The following is a 24665-nucleotide window of genomic DNA, read 5'->3' as shown; positions in this document are numbered from 1 at the left end:
GCTGAAGGGAGAGAGAGAGAGAGAGACCGTCTTAAAACCGTCCTAAAGTCACTTAACATTCATGACGACCTCAGGCTGAAATCCGTGTGTTTCCCGTGCCGTCTGTCGCGACGGACGTCTGCTGTACCTGAGGTGTGCTGGGAGAAGACCGGGGAGGCCCTGAACCTCCTGAAGCCACAGTGGAACACCAGCTCCTCTTTAGACTTGATGGGCTCCGTGTTGCTGGGATGTCTCCTCACCAACAGGTGCATGACCGACATCTGGTTTAAAGGGAGAGCAAGCGATGAGAAACCCATATCCGACAACGCATCCATAGCAGACCGACCCTGGACCTGTTGGAGGCGGCTAAACGTCCTCCCGTGTGCTTGGCAGTGGATGAGGGTGGATGCGGGAGGCCGTCTCCCTCCTACCTTCTGTTCGTGAGGCAGCAGGGACACCACCACCAGGGGATGGCCGGTCTGGACACTCTCCATCACCGAGGGGGGGACGTCCACGATGTGGAGGGTGACGTACCAGCCCACCTTCAGACATAGGGAGGGGGGGGGAGGGGTGTGAATGAGGACAGAGGGGGGGGAGATCAAGTGGGAGGCGTGTTTGTGTATTGGATGTGGATATCTCTCTCACACACACACTTGTGTTCACAAACACACACACGCGCTCGTACCACGGCTCCCTCCTCGTCCTGCGCGGCCTCGGCCAGGACGCGACGCCGGGTGCGCTCAAAGCTCTGGAACTGGAAGATGCGGGAGTAGTCCAGCGGCAGGTTCTCCAGGGGGTCCCAGGGAGACGAGCGGAAGCTCTTCAGCCCCCTGTAGCGCTGGAACCTGGGGGGGGGGGGGGGGGGGGGGGGGAGAGATGGGTGAGGGAGGGGAAGAAGGCCTATGGGGGGCGGAGGACGAAAGCAGTCACCCGTGCCTGACAGAGCCAGAGACGGGCGGCCTCTACCTGGTCTTAGCTGTTCTGTCGAGGGGCGTGTCCACCTCGTCTGGGAACATCACATTGGCCCGAGCTTCGCGGTAGCGTTTCAGCCCCTCCCCTTCTTCGGCCTCATCCATGTGCTCGTCGTAGCGGTCGGTGCCCGCGCGCTCCGTGGAGGTCAGCTCCTCCTCTTCCTCCTCCTCCTCCTCGTCTGACAGACAGTCTGATTCGGCGGCCTAGAGCACAGGAAATAGACAGTCAGGCCTGGTTCTATGGAGTGCAGGTGTGCAATGCCTTACACACAGGGAACATCAATATACAGTACCAGTCAAACATTTGGACACATTTTCCCATGAAACTTTTGATTGGTACTATATAAGGAAACTCTAGATAAACCTGTGTGCATACACCTTCCATATCTTTAGGTGGGTAAACCTGATTTCCAGTAACTTGGCAATAGGTTTCTTTAGGGAAGTTTATCATCAAAGAAGCAGCACTCTGGGGTACTCAAAGGACTGGCATAAACGTACAGGAGACATGAGGGGGATCCACAGGGGGAGTCAACTTCCAACCCCTTGAACAGTTCAAGCTGTAATAATAATCCTCCTCATCCACTGTGCCATTTCCCCTATTGTTAACATCTCAGAGAGAATCCTGTGTGCCGAAGTCTCACATCAAACCACATGCTAATTAGGATTAAAAGAAAACAAATGGAGCTGAAGCCTTTCCACATAAAGCCCCCAACCCTCTTTCAAGCATGGCTGTTATAAATAAATGCCCGCCCCTTCCCCTTGTCCAGACAGGAAGCCTCGTCCACAGAACAGGAAGACAGGAGACTCCTCTCGGGACCCCAGCTCCAAACACTATTGTTGGACTGACTAGCCTGGCACTGTGGGCCAGAGGCAGACACTGAGAAAACAAACAGCACCTTTCCATCTGACGGGAACACTAACCGCGGGTCACGTATGCACTCCTCTGCCCCCACACCCTCTCCGCCCAGGTGTGTGTCAGCTCACCATTATGTGCCTCCACCGTCTCCTTGGCAACAAGGACAGGGGTAAACAAACCCACGCTGGCCTTTCAAAACACCAGGTGCCCCAAGTGGAGTCAGGTGGCTGAGCGGTTAGGGAATCGGGCTAGTAATCTGAAGGTTGCCAGTTCGATTCCTGGCCGTGTCCAATGACGTATCCCCGGGCAAGGCACTTCACCCTACTTGCCTCGGGGGGAATGTCTGTACTTACTGTAAGTCGCTCTGGATAAGAGCGTCTGCTAAATGACTAAATGTAAATGTAAGTCAGAATTCCAGCTGATCCTGTGGCTAGATGTGTGTGTCTGAATGGGGGGGTTCACCTGGGAGTCAATATCCTCTTCCTCCTCGCCATCCATGGCCTCATCGATCATTTTGTCATCATCCTCCTCGTCATCATCCTCATCATCACAACTTTCTTCCTCGCCATCGTCTTCGTCCACAATCCAGGTTGCCTGGTAGTCGGACGTACCCTTCGGAACCTTCATCACCCGCCTGGTTTTTCTGGTCTCTGTCAAAGGCAAGCGGACACGTTGGGGTTGACCTTCCCAGCCAGCGCAGATATCGTTCGACCTCTCAGGGAAACCCTTTACCTTCAGCCTCCAGCAGCTCCGAGTCTGTGGGCCACGTCTGCTCTCCGTCCATGGGGTCCACCTCCGCCTCGGTCTGCAGGGTCTCCCTGCGGGATGGGTCTGCCTTCATCAGCACACGCACCGACTCCACATCTTCGCCGCCTCCGTCCTAGATAAGACACACAGCACGCAAAGCTTCAGGTGGGATAGACTGGACGTGATTTCTATCAAATTTCATTCACTAGATGGTTACAGACAGACATTTTTGCAGAGAGAGAGAGAGACTTTAAGGAGAGCCCGGATTCACCCACCTGCATGTCCATGTCGCCTCCCTTTCCAGGCTTCGCTGGTCTGGGTGCGGTGGGGTTGAGGCTAAGGGGGTCTACGGGGGCGTCCACCTGGCTGAGCTGGAAGTCCCCGTGGCCAGAGATGTGCACCAGCCTGTCCACCTGCAGAGCACAGCCTCTGACGTACCCCGAGACACGCAGGGTCCCCAGGCCGGTGGGCGCGCCTCCGGTCTCCTCGGCGGTGTGGGGGGTGTAGCTGACCTGCTGCGCCAGGAGGTGGGGGCGACGGGAGCGGAAGCCCAGCTTCCTTTGTTTCTGAGAGCCCAGGTGTCGGAGCAACAGAGTGGCATCCTGCTCAGAGTCCAGAGGGAAAAGGCGGGCGTCTGGGAAGCGGTTCTCTGCTATCTTTGCCAGATTACGTCTCGACTCCACGCGCTTCTTCACAGCCAGGTCCGACACACCTTGGCACACCAAAGCTGGGGACCAAATGGAAAAGTGTGGAAGTTGATGACAGGAATATTCATAAAATATAAAACCAAATATAGATTTGATGACCTGAAGCTTTACACAACAAATTGGTTGTTTGATGGTTGGTCTGACTGACCGAGCACATTGTTTAAGTTTGTGTGCATTTACTTGTACAATGTCTCACCATGGCTTGGCAGACCCTGTGCAAACAGACAGGAGAGACAGTAGTCACCATAGCTGTCCCAACCGTCATTGGAATCCAGCACAAACACCAGGCTGTCAGAAACCTTTGCTAGATCTAGCAAAGAGTGCATGTCCTCTGAGGGGAAGGAGAGAGCAAACAAAAGGCAAAACAAGCTTTAAATTCATTGCTTATATAGAAGTCACTATTTCTTTAAACAACTGTCACATTCCCGCGAGTTAACTACCTGGGTTTGGACGCAGGAAGATGAACCTCTGTTTGAAGCGAGGCAGGACCATGCTAAAGCTGTCGTTAACTCCACTGACACTCTGCTCTTGACGCACAACACCTCCAGACCCCTCCCCACGTAGCATTTTAGTGACAGCCTCTGCATCAACTGCAGCATGGAGGGCCACCACTGACACCAAGTGGGGGGGTCCGTCACGACTGCCCAGGCGACGCTTCTCTGTCAGGACCTGAACAGAGACGCATGAACTCTTCCACGTTAAAACGTGCAATCGCCTTTAACTGACAACGTCACCACATGTATTCTTTCTGTTGGACTTACCTGATCCTTCTTATTCCTGCGCAGCTGGTTCGCTTTGTGTCTTCGGTCCATCTTTCTTTGCTCTTTCCTTTGTTTTTTGGTTAGTACGGTTACACCCACTCGTCCTGTTTGGAGAGACAACCTTCTAAAATGCATGTCCATCTCAAGCCCTTATAGTCTACATGACTGAGCAACTCCAGAATACCATGGAGGTAAAGCTAGCCATACAGGAGATACCGTTTGATCACGCATACGATATCAATCTAGCAATGTCCGTTTTACCTGACATCTGGCCATTTCTAATAGGGAATCTATATTTTTTTTCGTCGTCTTAGAAAACGTAACTTTTCCATATCACAACACCGTACATTTCATGCACACGTGTTCGGATTGCGCTTCGCAAGCTACCGTTTACACTAAGATATCTATAGTAGTTACTCTCTTCTCTAGATATGGACGTGGCTTACCTTTGTTCTCCCTCTCGATTTCACCCTTAGTCCGATGCTTGCCATGTTTATGAACCTTGTTTTTCTGTTTGAACACTCCAGCTCTATGACCCTGTTGCTGTTCCTCACCAGCAGCCATTTTCGCCATGCGAGTGTGGTGGGATGAACCCCTTCCGCATTTCGCAACTTCTTCTTGCAGTTGGGATGTGGTAGATGGCCAAAGACTAGTTGCTTGTGACATCTACTGTTCATTCCGGAGAGTTGCAACATCTAAATTCATTTCCCTGATTTTAACAGACAAACTGATAAATCAGTAGATCACTGCATGAGTAAAGGTACAGCAACAGTGTGTATAAAATAATTAAAATTGATCCCAACATATTCCAATTTTTGCCCTGGAAATGAAGTTAAGTACTGTCTTCGGAATCGTATGGATGTTTCCAACCACATGACATCATCGCCAACTACTCTCGTTTCAACTTTGGACAGAGCTATATGAAATCTCTGTTTATATGCTGTCTTGTCTGAAACGTAGCCTACACTGTCTCCGCCCCTGGAAGTTAAGGATCTTGGCCGCCTTGCTCTGCTCCATGCTTTTAGGTCAGAGTGAGTTTACAGTGATAGGGCGGAACTAACGTTTCAGGAACTGAGACGAGAAGAAAATTAAGCTTCAATTTAATTACTGCAGAGTTTAGTCGTGTTGGTCGACCACTCCAATCTCCCGACGACATCAAGGGTGCGGTCGCAGTTTGTTTGGGGGTGTTTAGAGGGTGTTCCCTGAACTTCCTTCATATTTTCCCTGCTGTATTTGTCACGGAGGGAGGCGGTAGAACCGAACGCACGGCAGCCATCTTTGGAACCTGCCTGGCTTCGAGATCCTGGGCCCCTGTTAGTTCAAGGGTGGAGACTTTAGACAGCAATATTGTTCAAAAATAGAGCGAGGAATTTGTTGACAACTTTGAAAACCCTCAGCGATCGGTCCAAGAGCGGTATTACACGGGACAAAATACAGATCCGGCACTCCTATTCCAAATCGGCTGAACCACACGACACACTACGCGTTAACCTGGCCTGTTGGAAGGGTGAGCAATGAGCAAGTTAGCTAGCAATGTTAGCCATCCCAATGTCCATGTTAGCTATTAGCAACTACTATCTATCCAGATAGTTGAATCGAGTATTTATATGATAGTAGTGGATAAGTATCTTGACATTTTGACGATTCGGTGTTTGGTGATGTAATTCATACCTTGGTAGCTGCTAGCATAGCGAATACTTACGAAAGTTTGCGACTTAAAGAATTGTCATACCACATTTGTATGTACTGTAATTCGCAGAAAATGGCTAGTGCTAATAGTTGTGGGTTAGGCTAGGCTAGTACTGCCTGGGCGAGCTTGCTAAAGTACAGCAAATTTTGTCTACTTGTCTATCCAAGTAAGTTGAGGAGAATGTAGTGCTGTGTGTGTATAGTCGGATTCGTAATCTATCAGGGAAAATATTCTAACTAAACTTGTCGTGATCGTAGACACGGTTGCTTATTAGTTAGCTTTGCTATCTAGCATACCTGGTTAGCCAACCAGATGTCACCCAGTTGTTAGTGTGAACACGTAGCTAGCAAGTGCTAGGAGTGGCTAGCTTTAGTAGTCTAGCCTGGATCCTTGTGGATGATAAAAACCGATTGTACATCAGAGGATGCAAAGCTTTGTCTTAGACTTGTGTAAACAAGTGTTGCAAACACGGTCTCGTTAACACTTTGTTTTCCAAGACGGCAGTAGTAGGCTATAACCATCAAATTCACTCAATAAGCCCATGCCATGTTACATTTTAAAATTCATTGGCATTAGATTGCTTGCTATTTCGATATTATGCAACTGTTGTCATTACTCAAGACCAGCTTTTGGATGCCTGGACATACATAGAATGATTCATAACTTTTGGGAGGGTCGTCTTCAGTTAGACACAAGACGGTGTTACAGCTTTTCGGTATTCGGGTGAAACAAACCAGACATTTAACATTGATATTAGTTGCATTAAAATGTGCTTGAACCCCGCCACTTACAGAAACCTCCTTAAATGATTCATAGGTCTTTAATGTTGGTAACATAAAAAGTACTGTTCAGCGCAACGCATCTCAGAATGCTTATTATATGAATGTATTTGACTATACAGTTATGACAACTGATTCATGAAAACTTACATTACTGGGTGGGGAAATAATGCCAGTCTGTTGATAATCAGGGTTTGTTTCAACTAGAAGTTGGCTATAGGGCTAAGATTGTAAGTTGCGTGCTACACACAGACTTATTTTGTCTCCAAAGAAGACTGATGGAGCCAGTAATTGCTGATCAGGCCCCATTCCCACCCCTATAGCTGAGCGAACAGGAAATGCAGTGCAGTGAGAGCATGCAGAGGGAATTCCAGCCCTCCAGCTTTGTTGACCAGTCCGACCGCATTCTTGCTGTCTGTAGCCTGTGTGTGCCTGTGTGTCAGGTTGCATGCAGGGGTGTTTAATCTAAAGGTGTTAGTCATCAGGGCTGCTGTCACCCTCACGTGTCATCAGCAGACTGAAGACGAGGCTCATTCACCAGCAATGTAGTAAATAACAATGGCAATAAAGAGCCACAGTACCACACATGTTAATGAGACTTCATTTCAGGGCCAAATCTGCATCTGTGTGGGCTGGGGGCTATGGGGGGGTGAGGGGGGGATGGTCATCCAGTTGTTGTTGTTGTTGTGGGACAAAAGATGTCTGCTGCAAGGACTGAGGACTGTTCCTCCCAGGCCAACAGAGGAGCAGTCTTGTGACTCTGGCATCAGCTCTAGTCATCTGAGCAGGGCTGGGGAAACTTCCCCCAGTGGTCTGGTTGGGTCTGGCCTATCCACTCCAACCATTAACCCAGGTCCTGTGAAACAGGAACTGAACCGAACCGCAGTCAAACTTTTGGTCGTCAGTGAGGTGTATGCTCAATGTAGTGTTGTTGTGAATTCGCTGCGTGTTGTTGGTGAGGTTAGGAAGGTCTAATTTTGGTTGATTTGTACTGACTGCTTCATAAGCATCAGGGTTAGCCTATATGCTTATGTCTTTGTATGAGCGGGGGGTGGCTGTAAGTGTCAATGTAATTAATGACTTGAATCAGGTAATGATTAAACCCTGTCTTGTCTCGTGTGTCCTTTTCACGAGTCAAAGTGGTTTGGTTGGATTGATGGAATGCTTTTGTACATGCCATGCCTGTATAGCTCATGCCTCGTCCTCCTTAGTCACACTGTCGTAATGTAGGTTTCTTTGTGTGAGGTTATCAACAGCAAGGCTATTTTCTTTGTCTTCCCCAGTACTTGTGTCTGTCACCATGCCAGTGATGGAGCAGGAGGGTGTTGGGGAGGGGAGGTTGTCAGGACACAGCCCGCTCGGCTTTCTTACTGTAGTTGCTGTTGTTGCTATGGAAACAGGAGACTGATCTCTCCCCGCCTTTACCAGAAAAGGACCCAGAGCTTTAACTGGCCAGTCTCCAGAGCGGGTCTGACATCACTGGCCAGTGCGCGCAGCTCTGCCCTCCCCCTCTCCTGTTATGATGGTACTGAGGGACACTCGGAAGGCTGGGATCCCAGAGCAGGACCTGCGATTTAAACAAACCCCTCTAGTTTGACGTCATCCAGTCTCGCAACACCCGTAAAATACCGTGCCTGCCTCGCCCGGAGCAGTGCCGGACTCGGGCTGATGTTTCCCGAGTTACCCTGACGGGCCCGCTGACCCCTCTGCCTCGGCCCCCTCCCACAGGTACTGACACGTATGAGGCGGCTGTCCTGCAGATGAGCCATCGGCGGGGGCTGTTGCGTCGCTGTCGCAGATCCAGATAGTCCCTGGCAGCGGCGACACTGCCCCCTCCCCCCGTCCTCAGCATGCCCAACAGCAGCCGGGCTGGGAGCCTGAAGGACCCAGAGGTCTCCGACCTGTTCTTCAAGGAGGACCCTGAGAAGCTCTTCTCAGACCTGCGGGAGATCGGGCATGGAAGCTTCGGAGCCGTCTACTTTGTAAGTGTCGCTGGTGACAGGAAGTCGCACTCTACAACTCTTTAACATGGAGCTGGAGTGATTTTACTGATTTCTTCTGTCTGACTGGAGGGCTAAACGCTAATGTGTGTGTTCTTCTTCAGGCACATGATGTTCGGACAACTGAGGTGGTGGCCATTAAGAAGATGTCTTATAGTGGAAAACAGTCCAATGAGGTAAGAGTGTGCATGAAGACCCTTTTATCATCCGGGTCGTGTCCTCAGGGGTACCTGGTTACGAGCCCTTGTTTATGTTGTTGTCGGTGATGTATGATGAGTTTTAGCTGAAAGGCTGCTCCGTGATTAAAGAGGACAACTGTGCCCCAGTATTCTGAGTCATGATCACTTACCAGTTTTTCAGCTTTATGGATGCCTTCCAGCTGATTGCGTAATTTTGTTTTTGTTGAAGTGCCCCTTTTGCCTCACTTCAAAACAAATTGCGTTCACTGAGTGATGTCGCGCCTGTGTTTCGCCTCGTGGAATAATGAGCTCTTAGGACAATATACAGTCCACCAATCCCATGGTACTTTATTTAATCAGTTGTCTAACAGCACCATGTATAATGTCCTCACGAGCGTCGTTATAAAGCTTCAGTAGATTCACACGGTGAGCAAGCTCAGTGACATTCTGTCACTCTGATGCAGCGTACTTCTGCGATGCCTGTCATCAGCCAGTTTGGACCATCCAAGTCAGATGGCGGGGGGGGGGGGAGTGTCTGCTAAATGACTAAATGTAAATGTAATGTAAGTCTATTCTAGGTTTGCTTCAAAAATTGCCTCTTGTTTCTCTACTGTTGAAATGAAAAATCTTTGGCCAGTGATTGGTTTAGGTTATTTGTCAGAGAAACTGTTAGACAGGGTCACATTCACTCTGACGTTCACCAATATTAGATTTGTTTCTTGTCTAAAAGCTTCAATTACATAATTCGTTCTTCGAGGGAATTGGAGTCTAAATCAAAGGATTCTTATCGAGGACACTGGATGTGTACTTGTGGTATATGTGTGCTTGTTGATGGTCATTTTTCTTCTACTGTGTCTCGTCCTAGAAATGGCAGGACATAATCAAGGAGGTGAAGTTTCTCCAGAGAATACAGCACCCCAACAGCATAGAGTACAAAGGATGCTACCTGAGAGAGCACACAGCCTGGGTCAGTCTTCGATTGGACAATAGCGAATTGGTGACATTGCAGTTAAGTTGGATCAACTGTACATAATCTTGCAAAAGTCTCACAACGTGTTATTTCTCCCTTCACAGCTGGTCATGGAGTACTGTCTGGGCTCTACCTCCGACGTACTGGAAGGTAAATTCGGCATTTAGTTATCCTTTTTTTATTTTCTTTGATCAGTGATAATGGGACTATAGCATAGGGTGTGTATCTTTCCCGGGATTCACCCATGTGATTTTTCTCATGAATTGCAACACCCTTATCTCCCTTTGTCTACCTGTGTCTTCCAGTTCACAAGAAACCTCTACAAGAAATGGAAATTGCAGCGATTACCCACGGTGCTCTGGAGGGCTTAGCTTATCTCCATTCCCACAACATGATTCACCGGTAAGAGTGTGTGTTGTGGGTGTGTTAAAGACCGAGTTGGAACATGTGCCGAGGGGCCCAGTTTGTGTGCCAGGTCTATCAACTAGTGTCATTTTTATTGATTCAAGCCTCCGCCCTCAACTCATCACTGTGTGATTTACAGAGATATTAAGGCTGGGAACATCTTGCTGACGGAGCCTGGCCAGGTGAAGCTCGCAGATTTTGGTTCTGCCTCCATTGCCTCTCCAGCCAACTCCTTTGTTGGGACTCCATATTGGTTAGTAATGATCTTCACCTATGAAAAGGAGACGTTTAGTTTTATTCCATCAAGCCAACGACATTCTCTTGGTCTACCTGGTCTGGCACAAAAGTGAGTGTGTGTATATATCTATTTATTCTTGTATTTCCTCAGGATGGCCCCAGAGGTGATATTGGCCATGGACGAGGGTCAGTACGATGGGAAAGTGGACATATGGTCTCTGGGAATAACCTGCATTGAATTAGGTACGTACCCCTGGTCCACGTGGTCCAAGTCAGCAGTATCTCTCCTGTTGCTTTACTGCTTTCTGTTTCATCCCGCCTCAAAGTGGCGTCTGGCCCACAGAGAGACGGAGCTTCTGCTTCTCTGGCTCCTGTGAAACCTTTTGATAGCGTGTGCCCGCTGTGCTTTAGTGGGATCTTGCTCCTCCGTGTTCTCCCTGGCCCTCTCATGTTTTACTGCTCACAGTCCGTGTGAATATACTAACCTGCGGTTCTCTCTGCTCCGTGCTCTTCAGCTGAGAGGAAACCACCACTCTTTAACATGAATGCGATGAGTGCCTTGTACCACATAGCACAGAATGAGAGCCCGACCCTGGAGTCAAGTGAATGGTGAGTAGTCCATTAGCAGTCGGTTGAGCTACCTGACTTCTTTGTGAATAAATCTGTCCCTACTTCAGGCCTAGTGGTTACTGGCATCGTCACCTTAACTCTTATATTTATCTTTTTTTCTCCGCCATCCTCTACTTAGGACGGATTACTTCCGAAATTTTGTTGACTCTTGCCTTCAGAAATTCCCCCAAGACAGACCCAACTCTGAGGAGCTGTTAAAGGTAAGAGAGCAGCCAGGCACGACACAGGCTATGTTTTATCATCGGCATCCTCAAGCAGACAGGAAATGACAAACTTCTCCTCTGCTTCCCCCCCCCCCCCCCTTCCAGCATGCATTTGTACAGCGAGAGCGTCCCGATTCGGTTCTGATGGACCTCATCTTGCGGACCAAGGACGCCGTGCGGGAGCTGGACAACCTGCAGTACCGCAAGATGAAGAAGATCCTGTTCCACGAGGCCCACAACGGACCTGCAGCAGAGGCACAGGACGAGGAGGAGGTCAGCCCCCCTCTCTCTCTCTCTCTCTCTCCGTCTTCTCCTGCACACCATTCATCTCTCACTGCCCCACAGAAAATGGCAACTCTTACGTGGGTATCCTCACCTGAGTGTGTGTGTGTGTGTGTGACCAGGAGCCAGAGAACAGCGTGGGCAGGACGGGCACGGTGAACAGCGTGGGCAGTAACCAGTCCATCCCCAGCATGTCCATCAGCGCCAGCTCCCAGAGCAGCTCCGTCAACAGCCTGACGGACGCAGGCGACGACAAGAGCGAGCTGGACATGATGGAGGGAGACCACACGGTCATGTCCAACAGCTCCGTCATCCACCTCAAACCGGTAGGCCCCCACCCCCCCACCTGTGTCTCTCGGGGTCGGAGTGGGACATTTGTGACGTGACGAACGGGGGGGATATTGTGATCGATTGTCGCTGAGAAGCCCGTTCTCTGTGTTGTGTTCACCCCAGGAGGAAGAGACTTACACTGAGGAGTCTCAGGCTCACAGCCGGCCTACAGAGCCCATGTCTCCACCTGTCCACACTCCACGGCCTAAACACCACCGCAACCGCGAGCACTTTGCCACCATACGCACAGCCTCCCTGGTAAGAGCACCTTCCCGCAGCATGACGGAGGACGCCCTCACTGGTTCTCTGCAAGACAGCATGTGCACGGTGGTGAACTGTGTGTGTGTTCATCTTCCAAGGTCACCCGTCAGATGAAGGAGCACGAGCAGGACTCTGAGCTGCGGGAGCAGATGTCTGGGTACAAGCGCATGAGGCGGCAGCACCAGAAGCAGCTGATGGCCCAGGAGAACAAGCTGAAGTCGGAGATGGACGAGCACCGGCTGAGGCTGGACAAGGAGCTGGAGAACCAGAGGAACAGCTTTGCCCAGGAGATGGAGAAGCTCATTAAGAAACACCAGGGAGCCATGGAGAAAGATGTAGGCTGTTTTGATCAAACTGCGTCCAAATATTACTGTCGGGCAGAAGCTCAATTCAAGTGTTTGTTTTGACATGTTCTGGTGTTATTAATAAATGAAGTTTAAAAGCCTGCACACACTTTTACCAAAGCCCTTTTTTTATTTATTTTTAAATACAGAAATGAATGTTTTCTTTGTTTTTCTCGCCGCAGGCAAAGACGTTCTCCAATGATGAGAAGAAGTTCCAGCAGCACATCCAGAGCCAGCAGAAGAAGGAGCTCAGCAGCTTCCTGGAGTCTCAGAAACGAGAGTACAAACTCCGCAAGGAGCAGCTCAAAGAGGTGCACAAACTCACAGAGTGGAACCACACAGTGGATTTCATGAGAACAAACTCAAATCCCAAATCTACTGGGCAAATCTAAGTTTTCTCTCTGTTTCCTAGGAGTTAAACGAGAACCAGTCGACCCCCAAGAAGGAGAAGCAGGAGTGGCTGTCCAAGCAGAAGGAGAACTTCCAGCACTTTCAGGCGGAAGAGGAGGCTAACCTTCTGCGCAGACAGAGGCAGTACCTGGAGCTGGAGTGTCGCAGGTTCAAGAGGAGGATTCTGGTCGCTCGCCACAACGTTGAGCAGGACCTGGTGCGCGAGGTCGGTCCAGTCAGCCAGCCTCCCTCAGTCACTCTGGTCACTTTTTCGTTCTCATGTCTCACAGAAGAGACTCCGATCTGACACTCCCCCTCTCTGTGTGTGTGTGTGTGACCAGGAGCTGAACAAGCGTCAGACCCAGAAGGACCTGGAGCACGCCATGCTGCTGCGCCACCACGAGTCCATGCAGGAGCTGGAGTTCCGCCAGGTCAACACCATCCAGAAGATGAGGGCGGATCTGATCCGCACGCAGCACCTGACGGAGCTGACCAACCAGCAGGAGTACAACAAGAGGAGGGAGCGCGAGCTGAGGCGCAAGCACGTCATGGAGGTCCGCCAGCAGCCCAAGAGCCTCAAGGTGAGGGCCGCTCGCACGCTCACTCTCGTATCCTGACCCTCCTCTGGTGGCTGTTGTCTCACGCGGGTCTCCTCTCCTCCTGACCTCTGTTCCAGTCCAAAGAGCTCCAGATCAAGAAGCAGTTCCAGGACACGTGTAAGATCCAGACCAGGCAGTACAAGGCCCTGAGGAACCACCTTCTGGAGAGCACGCCAAAGTCGGACCACAAGGCCGTCCTGAAGCGCCTGAAAGACGAGCAGACCCGCAAACTGGCCATCCTGGCCGAGCAGTACGACCACACCATCAACGAAATGCTCTCCACTCAGGCGGTGAGTCTGCTGTGTGTGTGTGTGTGTGTGTGTGTGTTCCTTTCCCAGGACGGCCTCGAGGTGAGGGTGCAGCATGCTGACTACCAATGACATCACCCACTTACTCCTTCTATATTCTCCCCCTCGCCCCCGTCCTCAGTTGAGGCTGGACGAGGCTCAGGAGGCCCAGTGCCAGGTGCTGAGGATGCAGCTGCAGCAGGAGCTGGAGCTGCTGAACGCCTACCAGAGCAAGATCAAGATGCAGACGGACGCCCAGCACGAGCGCGAGAGGAAGGACCTGGAGCAGAGGGTATCGCTCCGCCGGGCCCTGCTGGAACAGAAGGTCAGATCCTGCGGTCCACATACTAACGCACAGCTTTCGTTTTTTTTTCTTTCTCTCTTCTCCATGACATGCTTTGGTCATCTGTTATATTTAACAAGGGTGAGGGGATAAAGGTTGGTGATTTTTTCTAAAATGCTGTTTGTGTAAACAGATCGAGGAGGAAATGCTGTCCCTGCAGAACGAGCGACAGGAGAGGATCCGCAGCCTGCTGGAGCGCCAGGCCCGAGAGATCGAGGCCTTCGACTCGGAGAGCATGCGCCTAGGCTTCAGCAACATGGTGCTGTCCAACCTCTCCCCTGAAGCCTTCAGCCATAGCTTCCCCGGGGCCCCCGGCAACTGGTCCCAACCCCAGACGCCCCACCAATCAGGGGGCTCCCAGGGTTATCACTGGGGAAGTGGGGGTGCAGGGGGAAGCCACCAAGGCAGCCATCACCACTACCACTCCAGTCAGGGAGGGTCCCCCATGCAACAGTCGTGGGGCCAAGGCATGCAGGCAGGTGGGGCCCCCCAGCCATGGGGCCACCCCTCAGCCGGTCCCCTGAGCTCCAGGGCTGGCGGAGGTCTGCAGAACAGCCCCCAGGCCCTGGGGAGGACAGGCTCCGGGGGCCGCGGCGAGCAGGCCATGAGCAGGAGCACCAGTGTCACCTCTCAGATCTCCAACGGGTCCCACCTGTCTTACACATAGGCTAGCCCCACAAGCCCTGGAGGACCACTGGAGACGGGGGACCATGGACTCCACGGAAAGAGCAGTGAGGGATCGAGCCCCGGGCACAGTTTTGACTATCCACCCCTCTCCCAACCCTTCACCTCCCCTCTTAACTGTCCCATTTTGCAGGTGTGTGGGTGTGTATGGGAATAAATGTTGCTCAGGTCAAAAGGGCTGAAAGAGGCAAGCTTCCTCTACACAGCAGATATTGGCACACATCCAGTTCAGTCCACTTGTCTATGTTAAACCCTTCAAGTGTCAACACTTCATATTCCCATTTTAATTTACAGCTTACACTCACTGATATTTTTTCCTCTCGTGCATGTACATAATATTATGTGCTCTTCACAGCCACTGCTCTCTGTTTGCACAAAGACTGCTGTTAAAAAAGCCTTTCGGCAAGGCACCACGTTTACTTACAGAAAAAAAAAAAAAAAAAAGTTTGGTGTGAAGCAGTCACAGCAAGATGAGGTTGTTCAGGAAATCCCAAAACATACAAAATACCAGTGAACTTCAAATGCTCTGCTTTGTTGGCAAAATACTGTCCTCCTGTGCCAGTCTGCTGTTACAGTCGTTTTAGTTAGATCCATTCCCAAATTAGAAGAATGTGCCTGTTTTCTGCACCGTCTATGTAAACATTCAGATTTGATGCTACTTGCACAGTAGATTGACTACCCAAGTTGCTAAGAGCCAGGTCTGTTACAGGAGTTCCACGTCGTCTTGAGGTTGGGAAACATAAGCTAGTAAGATCGCATGTTTGACTTTATATTTATTTGAATATAGCCAACCCTACTTAGTGCCAGTCAGTTGTTACAGAGAGTGGATAATGTTTATTTACTTTTAGGAAAGAAATTCTGTTGAGTTGCAAAGTTGTTTTTAAGCTGTTTTTTTTTTTAAGTTCACCTTTTTGAGAAGATCAAAAGAGTGTTCTTCCACAGCATTATGTATATTTCCTAGTTTTGATGGTGTTAGTGAATACATTGCAATAGCAGTATGGATATTCTTTTTTTTATTGTCCACGGGTGAAAGACGTCCACACAGCTTCACCACATCAGCCAAAATCGCCAGAACAGTCCAGTCTATGTTACAAATAATAATATGGTGCCTTTTTAACTGCTGGCACTGATGTGTCAGTTTCACTTGAGAACATGCACAAAATCTAATGTTTTAGCCCCTTTATTTGCATTGATGGAAATTGTCTTGATTTCCAATAGTTGCCAATACAGCTTAGCACACTGGCGTTGATAGGAGAGAGAGAGAGAGAGAGACCCTAACATCCCATGATCTCTTTTCATCCTGAAGTTCTGTTTGTAGAGTGTTCATGTTGTGTGAGAGCAGAGTTGTCATACTAAAACTGATGATTGTATATCCTTATCGGTTATCGTATTGACAGATGAGCAACACGGGATAGTTTGATTGATACAGGATTTTTCTAAGTGGTTGTTCTTGAGGGCTGGTTTTGGGAGCCCCTGCGGTGAGTTGAAGAACATGAATGTGTGAGCTGTTTCCACCTTGTGGAAGGTTCCGTATTATTCTGGGTTTTATGGTTTTGTGATACAACATTTTAATGCCTTTATGTGGGACAATGGTATCGGTCTCTTTATTTTATTTCAGTGCCTTTTTTTTTTTAACTGCTGCCTTGTCAAAGCACTTTATACAGCAAAAAATGTATACAGTAAAATGGATGTTATTTCTAATGATGGCACGGCCCCCTGCAGTGTGTTGGCACTTCAGGTCCAGATGCAGAAACAGTGAGTTATTTAGAAGTGAAGAGGGCATCTATGACTGGAGGTGGTACATGTTGGTGTGGTTGAGGGCATCTTTTGCACCACCACGTTTGAGATTTAGTGCCAGTAAAACGGAGATACTGTAGAATACTTTTAAACAGATCTTGAGTGAATGTATTACAGTTTGACTGAGGGAACAATTTTTACCTCAACAGCAGTCTTGGGCATAATATGGAGGACAGGCATTCTTGTGAACTGAAATATGTGATGGAATGATCCAAAACTAAGCAACACTAATGACTCATTGACCAACTTCATCACTATCTGAGACCTGTGGTGAACCAAGCACATATACTGTATACTAAGGACTGCTGTGTAGCATGTAAATACAACTCTACAAATATGTTGACATTGGCAAGCAGTTTTAAAAATGGATTAAGGTGGCAAAGCACTTAATAATTTACTTTGACACTCAATTATTTTCCCAGCACAGATCCCACAGCTTCCCAGTTTTTCATGATTAACTTCTTTCTAACCTACTTTCCTGTCAGCCTGCTTTCCCTAAACTAAGATTGCTTTTAGGGAGTGACTATCTCCATATGGAAGTTAGAAACACTTCAAACACATATATACAAAAGATCTAGAGATGATTAGGAAATATATCCTCCTATGAATCATTGAAGCGAAGCAAAATGTTAATATTGTGTATATTTACGATGTAAAAGAGATTAAACCTTTAAAACTAAACTTGCATTTTGGAAATAAGGAAACATGATCATCTCTAAGACTAACATTATTTAACTGATGGACTATGCAGATATTAGAGAATTGAAAAGAATGTCGAAGACATTGATGTTGGGGTCTTTGAAAGTAGCTGATGAACCTGTGCTTGGTTGTACACTGATTCTAACTGCTCCCTTTGCCGTGCATGCTCTTGCTTTGATCTAGCTTTCCTGTTTCTATTATTCATTGTCCCCTTTGAAACCAACTATTGCAGTCAAGTGCCCCACCCCACAGATTGGTATGCCTTCTGATGTTCACAATTGTTCAATGTGATGCTGTCACTGTGCTACAAATAATAACTTCTGTGCACAAAAGTACTTGAAAGATTTACTTTTCAAGCAGCATGGTTGTTTTTGTTTTTTTAACTATGTCCTCTGCCCTCCTCCAAAATCAATTATGATCTTATGTTACATAGGCTGTCCCAATACCCTCCTGACATTTTCCTTTTTAATTTCTATTTTAGAGGTGACAACAAAACCATTAGGCAGCTAATACATTGCTGGTTAAATCTGCAAAGTTGTCACTGATCAGTGGTTTGGAAAGAAGATAGAAAGGTATGGATTATTTTGACGATGTAACTTTGCTTAACATTAAATGCCAATGGTTCGAATGTCAAGTCAGTCAAGCCTCACCTCAAACAGAAATGGACTATTGCCAACCTGAAGTTATCACACCTTAGATTCTGTGTTTTAAATCATTATTGTGAGATGGAGACTACTTTAGATATTTTTATTCATAATTGTTTTAATCTTTTATAAGGCTTCTTCAACAAACCTGAATATTTTTTTCCATTATATTTTAAATATAATTGTAACATTGCCGTCAACTTTTGTCCTACTGACTGAACGTATGGAATACTGAATGAGAAATGGTCTTAAGAATATTGAGGTCCTCCCTCTGGTCAAACACTGTGCCATGACAGAGCTGCCAAGCCCAGCCATCACTGCATCATCCTAGTCACCTGTTATTTGGGCTGTTGGCATAAAATGATCAAAATTTAAGCATGCAAGCCAACTGGCTTTGGTCATGTAGGCAATGTGGAAGCTGGAGAATAATAAATGGTGAAAGACAAAATTTTGAAGAAAAACAAAGAGGGTGTGTTTCTATGAGGATGTCAGTATTCTTCCTTGGCTCAGCGTTACCACTACAACTCATATAACCTGTATTAAAATGTATAGATTGTGAAACCTGTTATTGAATGTCTGAAAGATTATGAAGATTATACATACAAGTTCGAAAAAAATACAAAGTGGATTTAAATTGTGTAAAAAAGATTCATAAACAGAAGAATAAAAACTAGGATCAAATGTACTATTTTGTTTGTATTATAATTACCATTGTGTTGGCGGAGGGATATTGAACAGAAATCAACTGTAATAAAGTAATTTTAGTATAGTCTGTGTCCTGTCTCTTAAATTGAAAAACCTAACAAAATCGAAGCATGCCTTTTATAGTTTCTTAAACAGAAAAACATGGGACCTTATTGTCGCTTTCTTCCCCTCAAGTTCTATCCCAGCAGTTGCGTATGTTGACACCCGGAAACTCCGTACTACGATGTAGCCAGCTAGCATGCAGGCTAGCAGGAAGGTGTTATCCTCGTAGAAAAGGTAAGACAGCAGTCTTATTAAAAATGTATGTAAATAGCTTCTTGTTGCACAGGTAAATGAAAATGTACACAACAGCAAAATGCCTCTTCCTTCGAGCTATCTTGCATAGTTTTGGCAAAGTAAGTCGGGGGAGAACTTAAGATTGACTTTAAATACATTTCGCCACTAGACCGCATATCCATCAAACAAAACAAAGGAAAAAAACTAACATTTTGTTAAATAAGGACACGGATATGATGTTTGAATGCTGACAACAGTTTGATTAATATATCACTGACGTTCAGGTCCCATGATGGTTTGTGAGCTCCTGCTTTCATCTATGTGGTTCCTTTATGTCATCTTCTGGGTCGAGACCATAAGTGTGTGGTTGTTCCTCTGCATCTTCTACCAGGACCGAGTATTCTACCTTTGGGGAGATGGGTAAGACTTTCCTGGTCCATTATCTCAAACAGTTGTTTAGCTAAACTACTTGTGCACATTGAATAGCATAGAATTATATTTAATTCTACAGGAGGTTCGCTGATGATGATGATCCCAGTCAAATGCTGTACATTTTGAGCTGGTGAGAGGTCCTTTCAGTTTGACTTGTTGGAACAGATGACCATAATGATATGCATGGTTTTACAAAGATATTCATCATAGACTTCAACTCCTGCTTTGAACAATGCATTGGTTATTTTTCCACACAGGGTGGATCCCATAAGACTGTTGCAAACATGACGGAGTTGAGGAAGGAGACATCAAGAACAACATATCAAGAGCTGAGATTGGTTCCTGAGCCATGCGTGTGAAGCGCTCCCGAAGCACACCCTGAATAAGCCCCTCTGTGTGTCAGTTACCCTCTTGAAGCATGGTTATTATCAGAGTCAGACTTCCAGTGCACATGAAGTGTAACCAGTGATGTGGAAACTGCATAGGATGAACTGATGCTGCTTGTTATATTGAGGAAGACCATGATAACTGTGTCGAGCAATAAGGAAATTTAGCGGAGTTTTATAAAACATTGTTTTTTCTATTGGTTTGTTCTTACGTTCATAATAGATGGGATACTTCCACATTGTCCTGGTTTGTGTTGTTTATGTTTGCTTGAAATGTTCTGGTTTCAACAAATAGAACATTGACATGTACTTGTACTGTCATGTCTAAGGATATTTGTGCAATTTCTTTGTTCATATTTATTCCAGTTTCCAAATATTCAACACGCTGACCATTCAAACACACAATATTTCAAGCTTGTACATCCTTCAAACTTAAAACAGAATTTGCACTCCTTGGCAGACATTTGACATGTTTACCATTTGCTTTGAATGTAACTACCCTTCCTCTCAATTTTGATTGGTATAACTGTAATAAATTTGCACTTCTGGAAAAAGAAATTAAGCATTTCATGTTCACCTACCAGGTACAAATGTTACCAGAGGATGTAAAATATGATGTAATTTTTATCTTCTGTACAGCAACTGGGATATAAATGTCCGTTTCTTATCGTTACAGGAAATAAAGTCATTTTTGTTGATTATGTTTCTATTTGTAAAATGGAAAGCAGACATGGGAAATGGCAAATCTACTAAACCGGCCCTAACCCAGTCCTCCCGGATATTAGGTGGCGCTCATCGTCCACTTATGCTGACATGTTTTATCGTAGGACCACAGAACGAACAGTAGTCTAACGGAAGCACGGATCTAGGATCAGGTTGGATTAGTAATGCCCACTGTAATCAACCATAACAAATCCTGAAAAGCTGATCTTGAATCGTTGAAATCCCCGTCTATTTATATACAGGCAACTCTACAAGCCAACTAGAACCATCAAGGGTCCTGTAGAGACGACTAAGGAGGAACGAGCTGAAAAAAGAGCGCAAACGCAAAGCAGAAGACAGTAAACTAGCTAAACATTTCTCGTTATCGAGCCTAGTGTTTGTATATGTAAGGAGTGTTAATCGTAGTCAAGATTTATAGTACACTAGTAATAGTTGCGGTCTTTCTGTGAGGATCATGGCTCCAACTATTCAGACACAAGCTCAGCGAGAAGACGGTCACAGGTAAGTTGTTAGCTGTTCAGCCGTCAGTGTATTTAGCTCTAGCTGGTCTGCCAACGTGACTTTAGCTTCACTTTTCTAACTAACTAAGATAGGTAGGTAACCTAATGCCTTTCTGGATTAGCTAGCTGGTTGGGTTGCATTAAGTCAACTTGCAGGTGTTGTCTAGATAGTATACATTCATGAGTTGTTGTCAGACGTTTCTGGAAATCTTCACTGTGGATTGATCTTTCCTTCTGTCCAGGAGTTCCTCTCATAGAACGGTCCCAGAAAGGTAAGTTTGTTTATATCAGATCTGTTCTTTGATAGACATCGTGGTATCTCATTTTCTAGAGAGAATATTTTGTTTACATTACATCCTACCAACTGGAGGATAATTAAATGCTCCTAATGTTGATTGTACTGCTCGTTTTTGAATTTATCTTTAAGATCTGGAGTCGTCTGTCGGGTTAAGTACTGCAACAGCTTACCTGACATCCCATTCGACCCTAAATTCATCACATACCCCTTTGACCAGCACAGGTAAATGTCAGGTTTCACTCAAATTTCCTCCATTCAACTGTAATACCAATGACTCTTATGTGGCTGGATGGCTTTGTGTGTCTGGTGGCACACAGGTTTGTGCAGTATAAGGCCACCTCGTTAGAAAAGCAGCACAAACATGAACTGCTGACAGAGCCAGACCTTGGAGTCACCATTGACCTAATCAACCCAGACACCTACCGTATTGACCCCAGCAGTAAGTCCATCAACCATGACCTCAACCCTCTCAATGTGTCTTTTTGTCATTGATACTAATGTGTAAAATTCAGACTCATTTTCTTATCTTTTCTAGTTCTCTTAGATCCAGCTGACGAGAAACTACTGGAGGAGGACATTCAGGCTCCATCAAGCTCCAAACGGTTAAACTCAAATTTAGTCATCTATGTGACATAGTTCAACCTTCATTTGGAAGGACTTTGTTAACCGTGTTTTTGTGTCACTGAACATCTCCTTTCTGTCCCTTTTAGATCCCAGCAGCATGCCAAGGTAGTCCCATGGATGAGGAAAACGGAGTACATCTCCACAGAGTTCAACAGATACGGAGTCTCCAATGAGAAAGTGGAAGTCAAGTAAGTTTCATCCCATCATTGTGATTACTCCCCTGATCCCCTGTCCATAAACCATACGTACTGTGTGCTTGCTCCATTTGGTTCATATTGCGTATGTCATCACTATTCAGGATTGGAGTGTCCGTCAAACAGCAGTTCACCGAGGAGGAAATCTATAAGGATAGGGACAGCCAGATTTCTGCCATTGAGAAGACATTTGAGGATGCACAAAAATCGGTAAGCTCAGCCGTTCTGCAACGGTGCACTGAACCCTCGTGGCTGACTGCGTGTCTTCAACCTTTCCTCACAGAGTTGAGTTGGCAAACATTAGGATTTAAGGATGTGTTGTGGTTTTGTCTTCAGGTCACCCAGCACTACAGTAAACCCAGAGTCACTCCTGTTGAGGTGCTTCCAGTGTTCCCTGACTTTAAGGTTAGCAATCAAGTCCCAGTGATTGGATTCTGTTTGTTACTAATTGTTTTGACGGCTCACAGTTTAACACAGAGGATGGTGAAGGGCCAAAACATATATTTGATGGGTCCTATTGGGCATGTGAGCTGCCATATGAAATATATGGAACTTATTGGCTGCTGTAAGATCAGTGTGTCAGTCTTGCTGTATAATGAACCTGACAGTAAGCATGTGTATTTGTTGTGCTCTACTCACTAGATGTGGATCAACCCATGTGCCCAAGTCATCTTTGACTCGGATCCTGCACCCAAAGACATGGCCGGACCTGCTGGTGTGGACATGATGTCACAAGCCATGATTAGGTGTGTTGGGCCTATTTACATCTCCACGAGTGGTGTGGGTCAGTGTCCGGCTGTTAAGATGTTGATGTTTTTTTTGTTTTTTTTACTTAACTACTGTGCAGAGGTATGATGGACGAGGAAGGAAATCAGTTTGTGGCCTACTTCCTGCCAAACGAAGAAACACTTCGCAAGCGCAAGAGAGATGTGGACGAAGAATTGGACTACATGCCTGAAGACCTGTAAGTGCGCCTTCTGAAATTGAGGGGCAAAGTCACCTTTTTATAGGGAAACACTCTTTTTACCAACAGGTTATCTTTCTGGACAGGCAATGTCCACTTATGCAAATATCTGCTTCTAAGTTTGAGTGGGTTTTCTTTGTGAAAAGGTATGACTACAAGATAGCCAGGGAGTACAACTGGAACGTGAAGAACAAGGCCAGCAAGGGCTACGAGGAGAACTATTTCTTCATCTTCAGAGATGGGGATGGAGTCTACTACAACGAGCTGGAGACGAGGTAAGCAAGGCCAGGCACGGAGCTGACTGTGACCTAGCTCAGTTTTACACGGAGACAGTTGAAGTGTGACATTTTTTCCCTCAGCGGTGAGCACGATTCACTGTTATCGGTTTAGTTTCGTAGTTATTCACTCTTGTCGACACGTGGTTTTTCAGAGTGCGTCTGAGCAAGAGAAGGGCCAAGGCTGGAGCCCAGTCCACCACAAACGCTGTGCTGGTGTGCAAGCACAGAGACATGAACGAGAAGGAGCTGGAAGCCCAGGTAAGGCCGCGTATCATGTCGTCTCACCGTGACTCGTGTCTGCTGACGAGCCTCAGCAGGAGTGGTACTGATTCATCCCTGTCCACTTCAGGATGCCCGCAAGGCCCAGCTGGAGAACCACGAGCCAGAGGACGAGGAGGACCTGGATCTGGATAAAGACCTGCAGGACTCGGGTCCGTGTCTCCTCTCAGCTCTGTCTCGTACATTCGTTCATCTCCACTTACGTTTGTGTGAACCCCCTGCTCCGACTCTGCAACCCGCGCGTGCTCATCTCTGTCCTCTTCCACAGGTGACGAGAAGGAGAAAGGCAGTGACAGCGAAGGAGACAACTCGGAGAGCGAGTCTGAGCGAGAGGAGGAGGAGGCGCCGGCGGAGCGCAGGGACGAGGAGGAGGGGGAGGGAGCCAAGCGGAGGAGGAAGACCAGCGCCAGCGGCAGCGAGAGCGGCGAGGAGAGGACACGGGAGATGAGGGACGAAGAGGAGATCTTTGGCAGCGACGACGACAGCGAGGACAATGAGGCCAAGGGCGGCGCGCGCAGCAGCGGCGAGGAGGGCAGCGGGAGCGAGGACGAAGGGGAGAGGGGGCGGAGGAGGAGCGGCAGTGCGACTCCCGCCCACAGCAGCGCCAGCGGCAGCCCTCACTCTGGGGGCGGGGCTCAGAGCGGAAGTGGCAGCGAGCAGGGCTCAGACTCCAGTGATGGCAGCGACAGTGAATAGGGCCGCCGGACCGGTACCAGTACTCATCCCACGTCTCATCCCTATGCTCCAGACGGGCGATTTCTCAGAGCCACAAATGTAATATATCCGGCTCGTCCCTTTTTAAACGGCACAGTCTGGGAACAGAATCTCTGTCTCGTTGATGATGCCTGTCTGCTTGACAGAGGGGATGCACTACTTGTACACTGTAGTTTAGTGTATGGTTCAAATCTGTACACAAGTTTTTTTTCTGTTGGGATCTCATGCCTAACCCTGTTGAATTTCAGTTTGTTTCCATGTCCTCTCACCATTAGAGGGTTGCATTATGTCTTTGAAAATGGACAATAAAATGCAGCGCTATGTTATAATGCAGTGTTGCATTTTATAGGCTTTTATGTAATTTTTTTGCAGATAGTGAATACATCAATGGACATGTCAATTATGAACATGTAGACTTTGTAAATAAATTGTAGTTGCTGATTTTATAAAATGTGTCTTTTGTAAACCCTTTTTTTCTTCAAAGCAAAGTGCCCTTGATGTGTATGGACCACAGATGG

General features: G+C 47.3%; 3 protein-coding genes and 1 long non-coding RNA gene across 4 annotated transcripts in view; 3 read left to right on the top strand and 1 right to left on the bottom strand.

Moving 5' to 3' along the window:
* tsr1 (TSR1 ribosome maturation factor) overlaps positions 1-4709 on the bottom strand; it is a 5765-nt gene extending 1056 nt beyond the window's left edge. Inside the window, exons 1-12 of the mRNA XM_067245623.1 lie at positions 4468-4709; positions 4022-4125; positions 3701-3929; positions 3457-3591; positions 2829-3280; positions 2539-2686; positions 2269-2456; positions 946-1154; positions 665-824; positions 411-521; positions 128-260; position 1 (exon numbers count right to left, since the gene is read on the bottom strand). The exon at position 1 is cut by the window's left edge and continues 116 nt beyond it. Of these exons, the coding sequence (XP_067101724.1) occupies position 1; positions 128-260; positions 411-521; positions 665-824; positions 946-1154; positions 2269-2456; positions 2539-2686; positions 2829-3280; positions 3457-3591; positions 3701-3929; positions 4022-4125; positions 4468-4687 (2090 nt within the window). The 5' untranslated portion in view covers positions 4688-4709. The remainder of the gene's footprint in view (positions 2-127; positions 261-410; positions 522-664; positions 825-945; positions 1155-2268; positions 2457-2538; positions 2687-2828; positions 3281-3456; positions 3592-3700; positions 3930-4021; positions 4126-4467) is intronic.
* A 354-nt stretch (positions 4710-5063) lies between these two features.
* Positions 5064-15636, top strand: taok1a (TAO kinase 1a). Its single transcript, XM_067245622.1, has 20 exons — positions 5064-5528; positions 8219-8472; positions 8595-8666; positions 9535-9636; positions 9744-9789; positions 9945-10041; positions 10184-10297; positions 10433-10524; positions 10797-10890; positions 11030-11111; positions 11220-11387; positions 11519-11722; positions 11850-11984; positions 12086-12322; positions 12514-12642; positions 12744-12947; positions 13063-13302; positions 13398-13610; positions 13750-13932; positions 14084-15636. The coding sequence occupies exons 2-20, from the start codon at positions 8341-8343 to the stop codon at positions 14615-14617; spliced, it is 3078 nt and encodes a 1025-aa protein (XP_067101723.1). The 5' UTR covers positions 5064-5528; positions 8219-8340; the 3' UTR covers positions 14618-15636.
* Positions 15637-18697: 3061 nt separating this feature from the next.
* On the top strand, positions 18698-20268 carry LOC136952114 (uncharacterized). The gene is made up of 4 exons (XR_010877804.1): positions 18698-18755; positions 19040-19175; positions 19267-19317; positions 19445-20268. It is a non-coding gene; the product is annotated as an uncharacterized lncRNA (long non-coding RNA).
* A 323-nt stretch (positions 20269-20591) lies between these two features.
* On the top strand, positions 20592-24598 carry paf1 (PAF1 homolog, Paf1/RNA polymerase II complex component). The gene is made up of 14 exons (XM_067246739.1): positions 20592-20797; positions 21039-21068; positions 21224-21316; positions 21412-21533; positions 21630-21696; positions 21805-21906; positions 22017-22122; positions 22249-22317; positions 22555-22658; positions 22760-22876; positions 23023-23151; positions 23307-23412; positions 23504-23585; positions 23702-24598. The coding sequence occupies exons 1-14, from the start codon at positions 20751-20753 to the stop codon at positions 24127-24129; spliced, it is 1602 nt and encodes a 533-aa protein (XP_067102840.1). The 5' UTR covers positions 20592-20750; the 3' UTR covers positions 24130-24598.
* Positions 24599-24665: the final 67 nt, after the last annotated feature.

This window comes from Osmerus mordax, chromosome 11 (genome assembly GCF_038355195.1).
Source record: "Osmerus mordax isolate fOsmMor3 chromosome 11, fOsmMor3.pri, whole genome shotgun sequence".
Classification (NCBI taxonomy): Eukaryota; Metazoa; Chordata; class Actinopteri; order Osmeriformes; family Osmeridae; genus Osmerus; species Osmerus mordax.
This window is presented reverse-complemented; position numbering and strand designations above follow the sequence as displayed.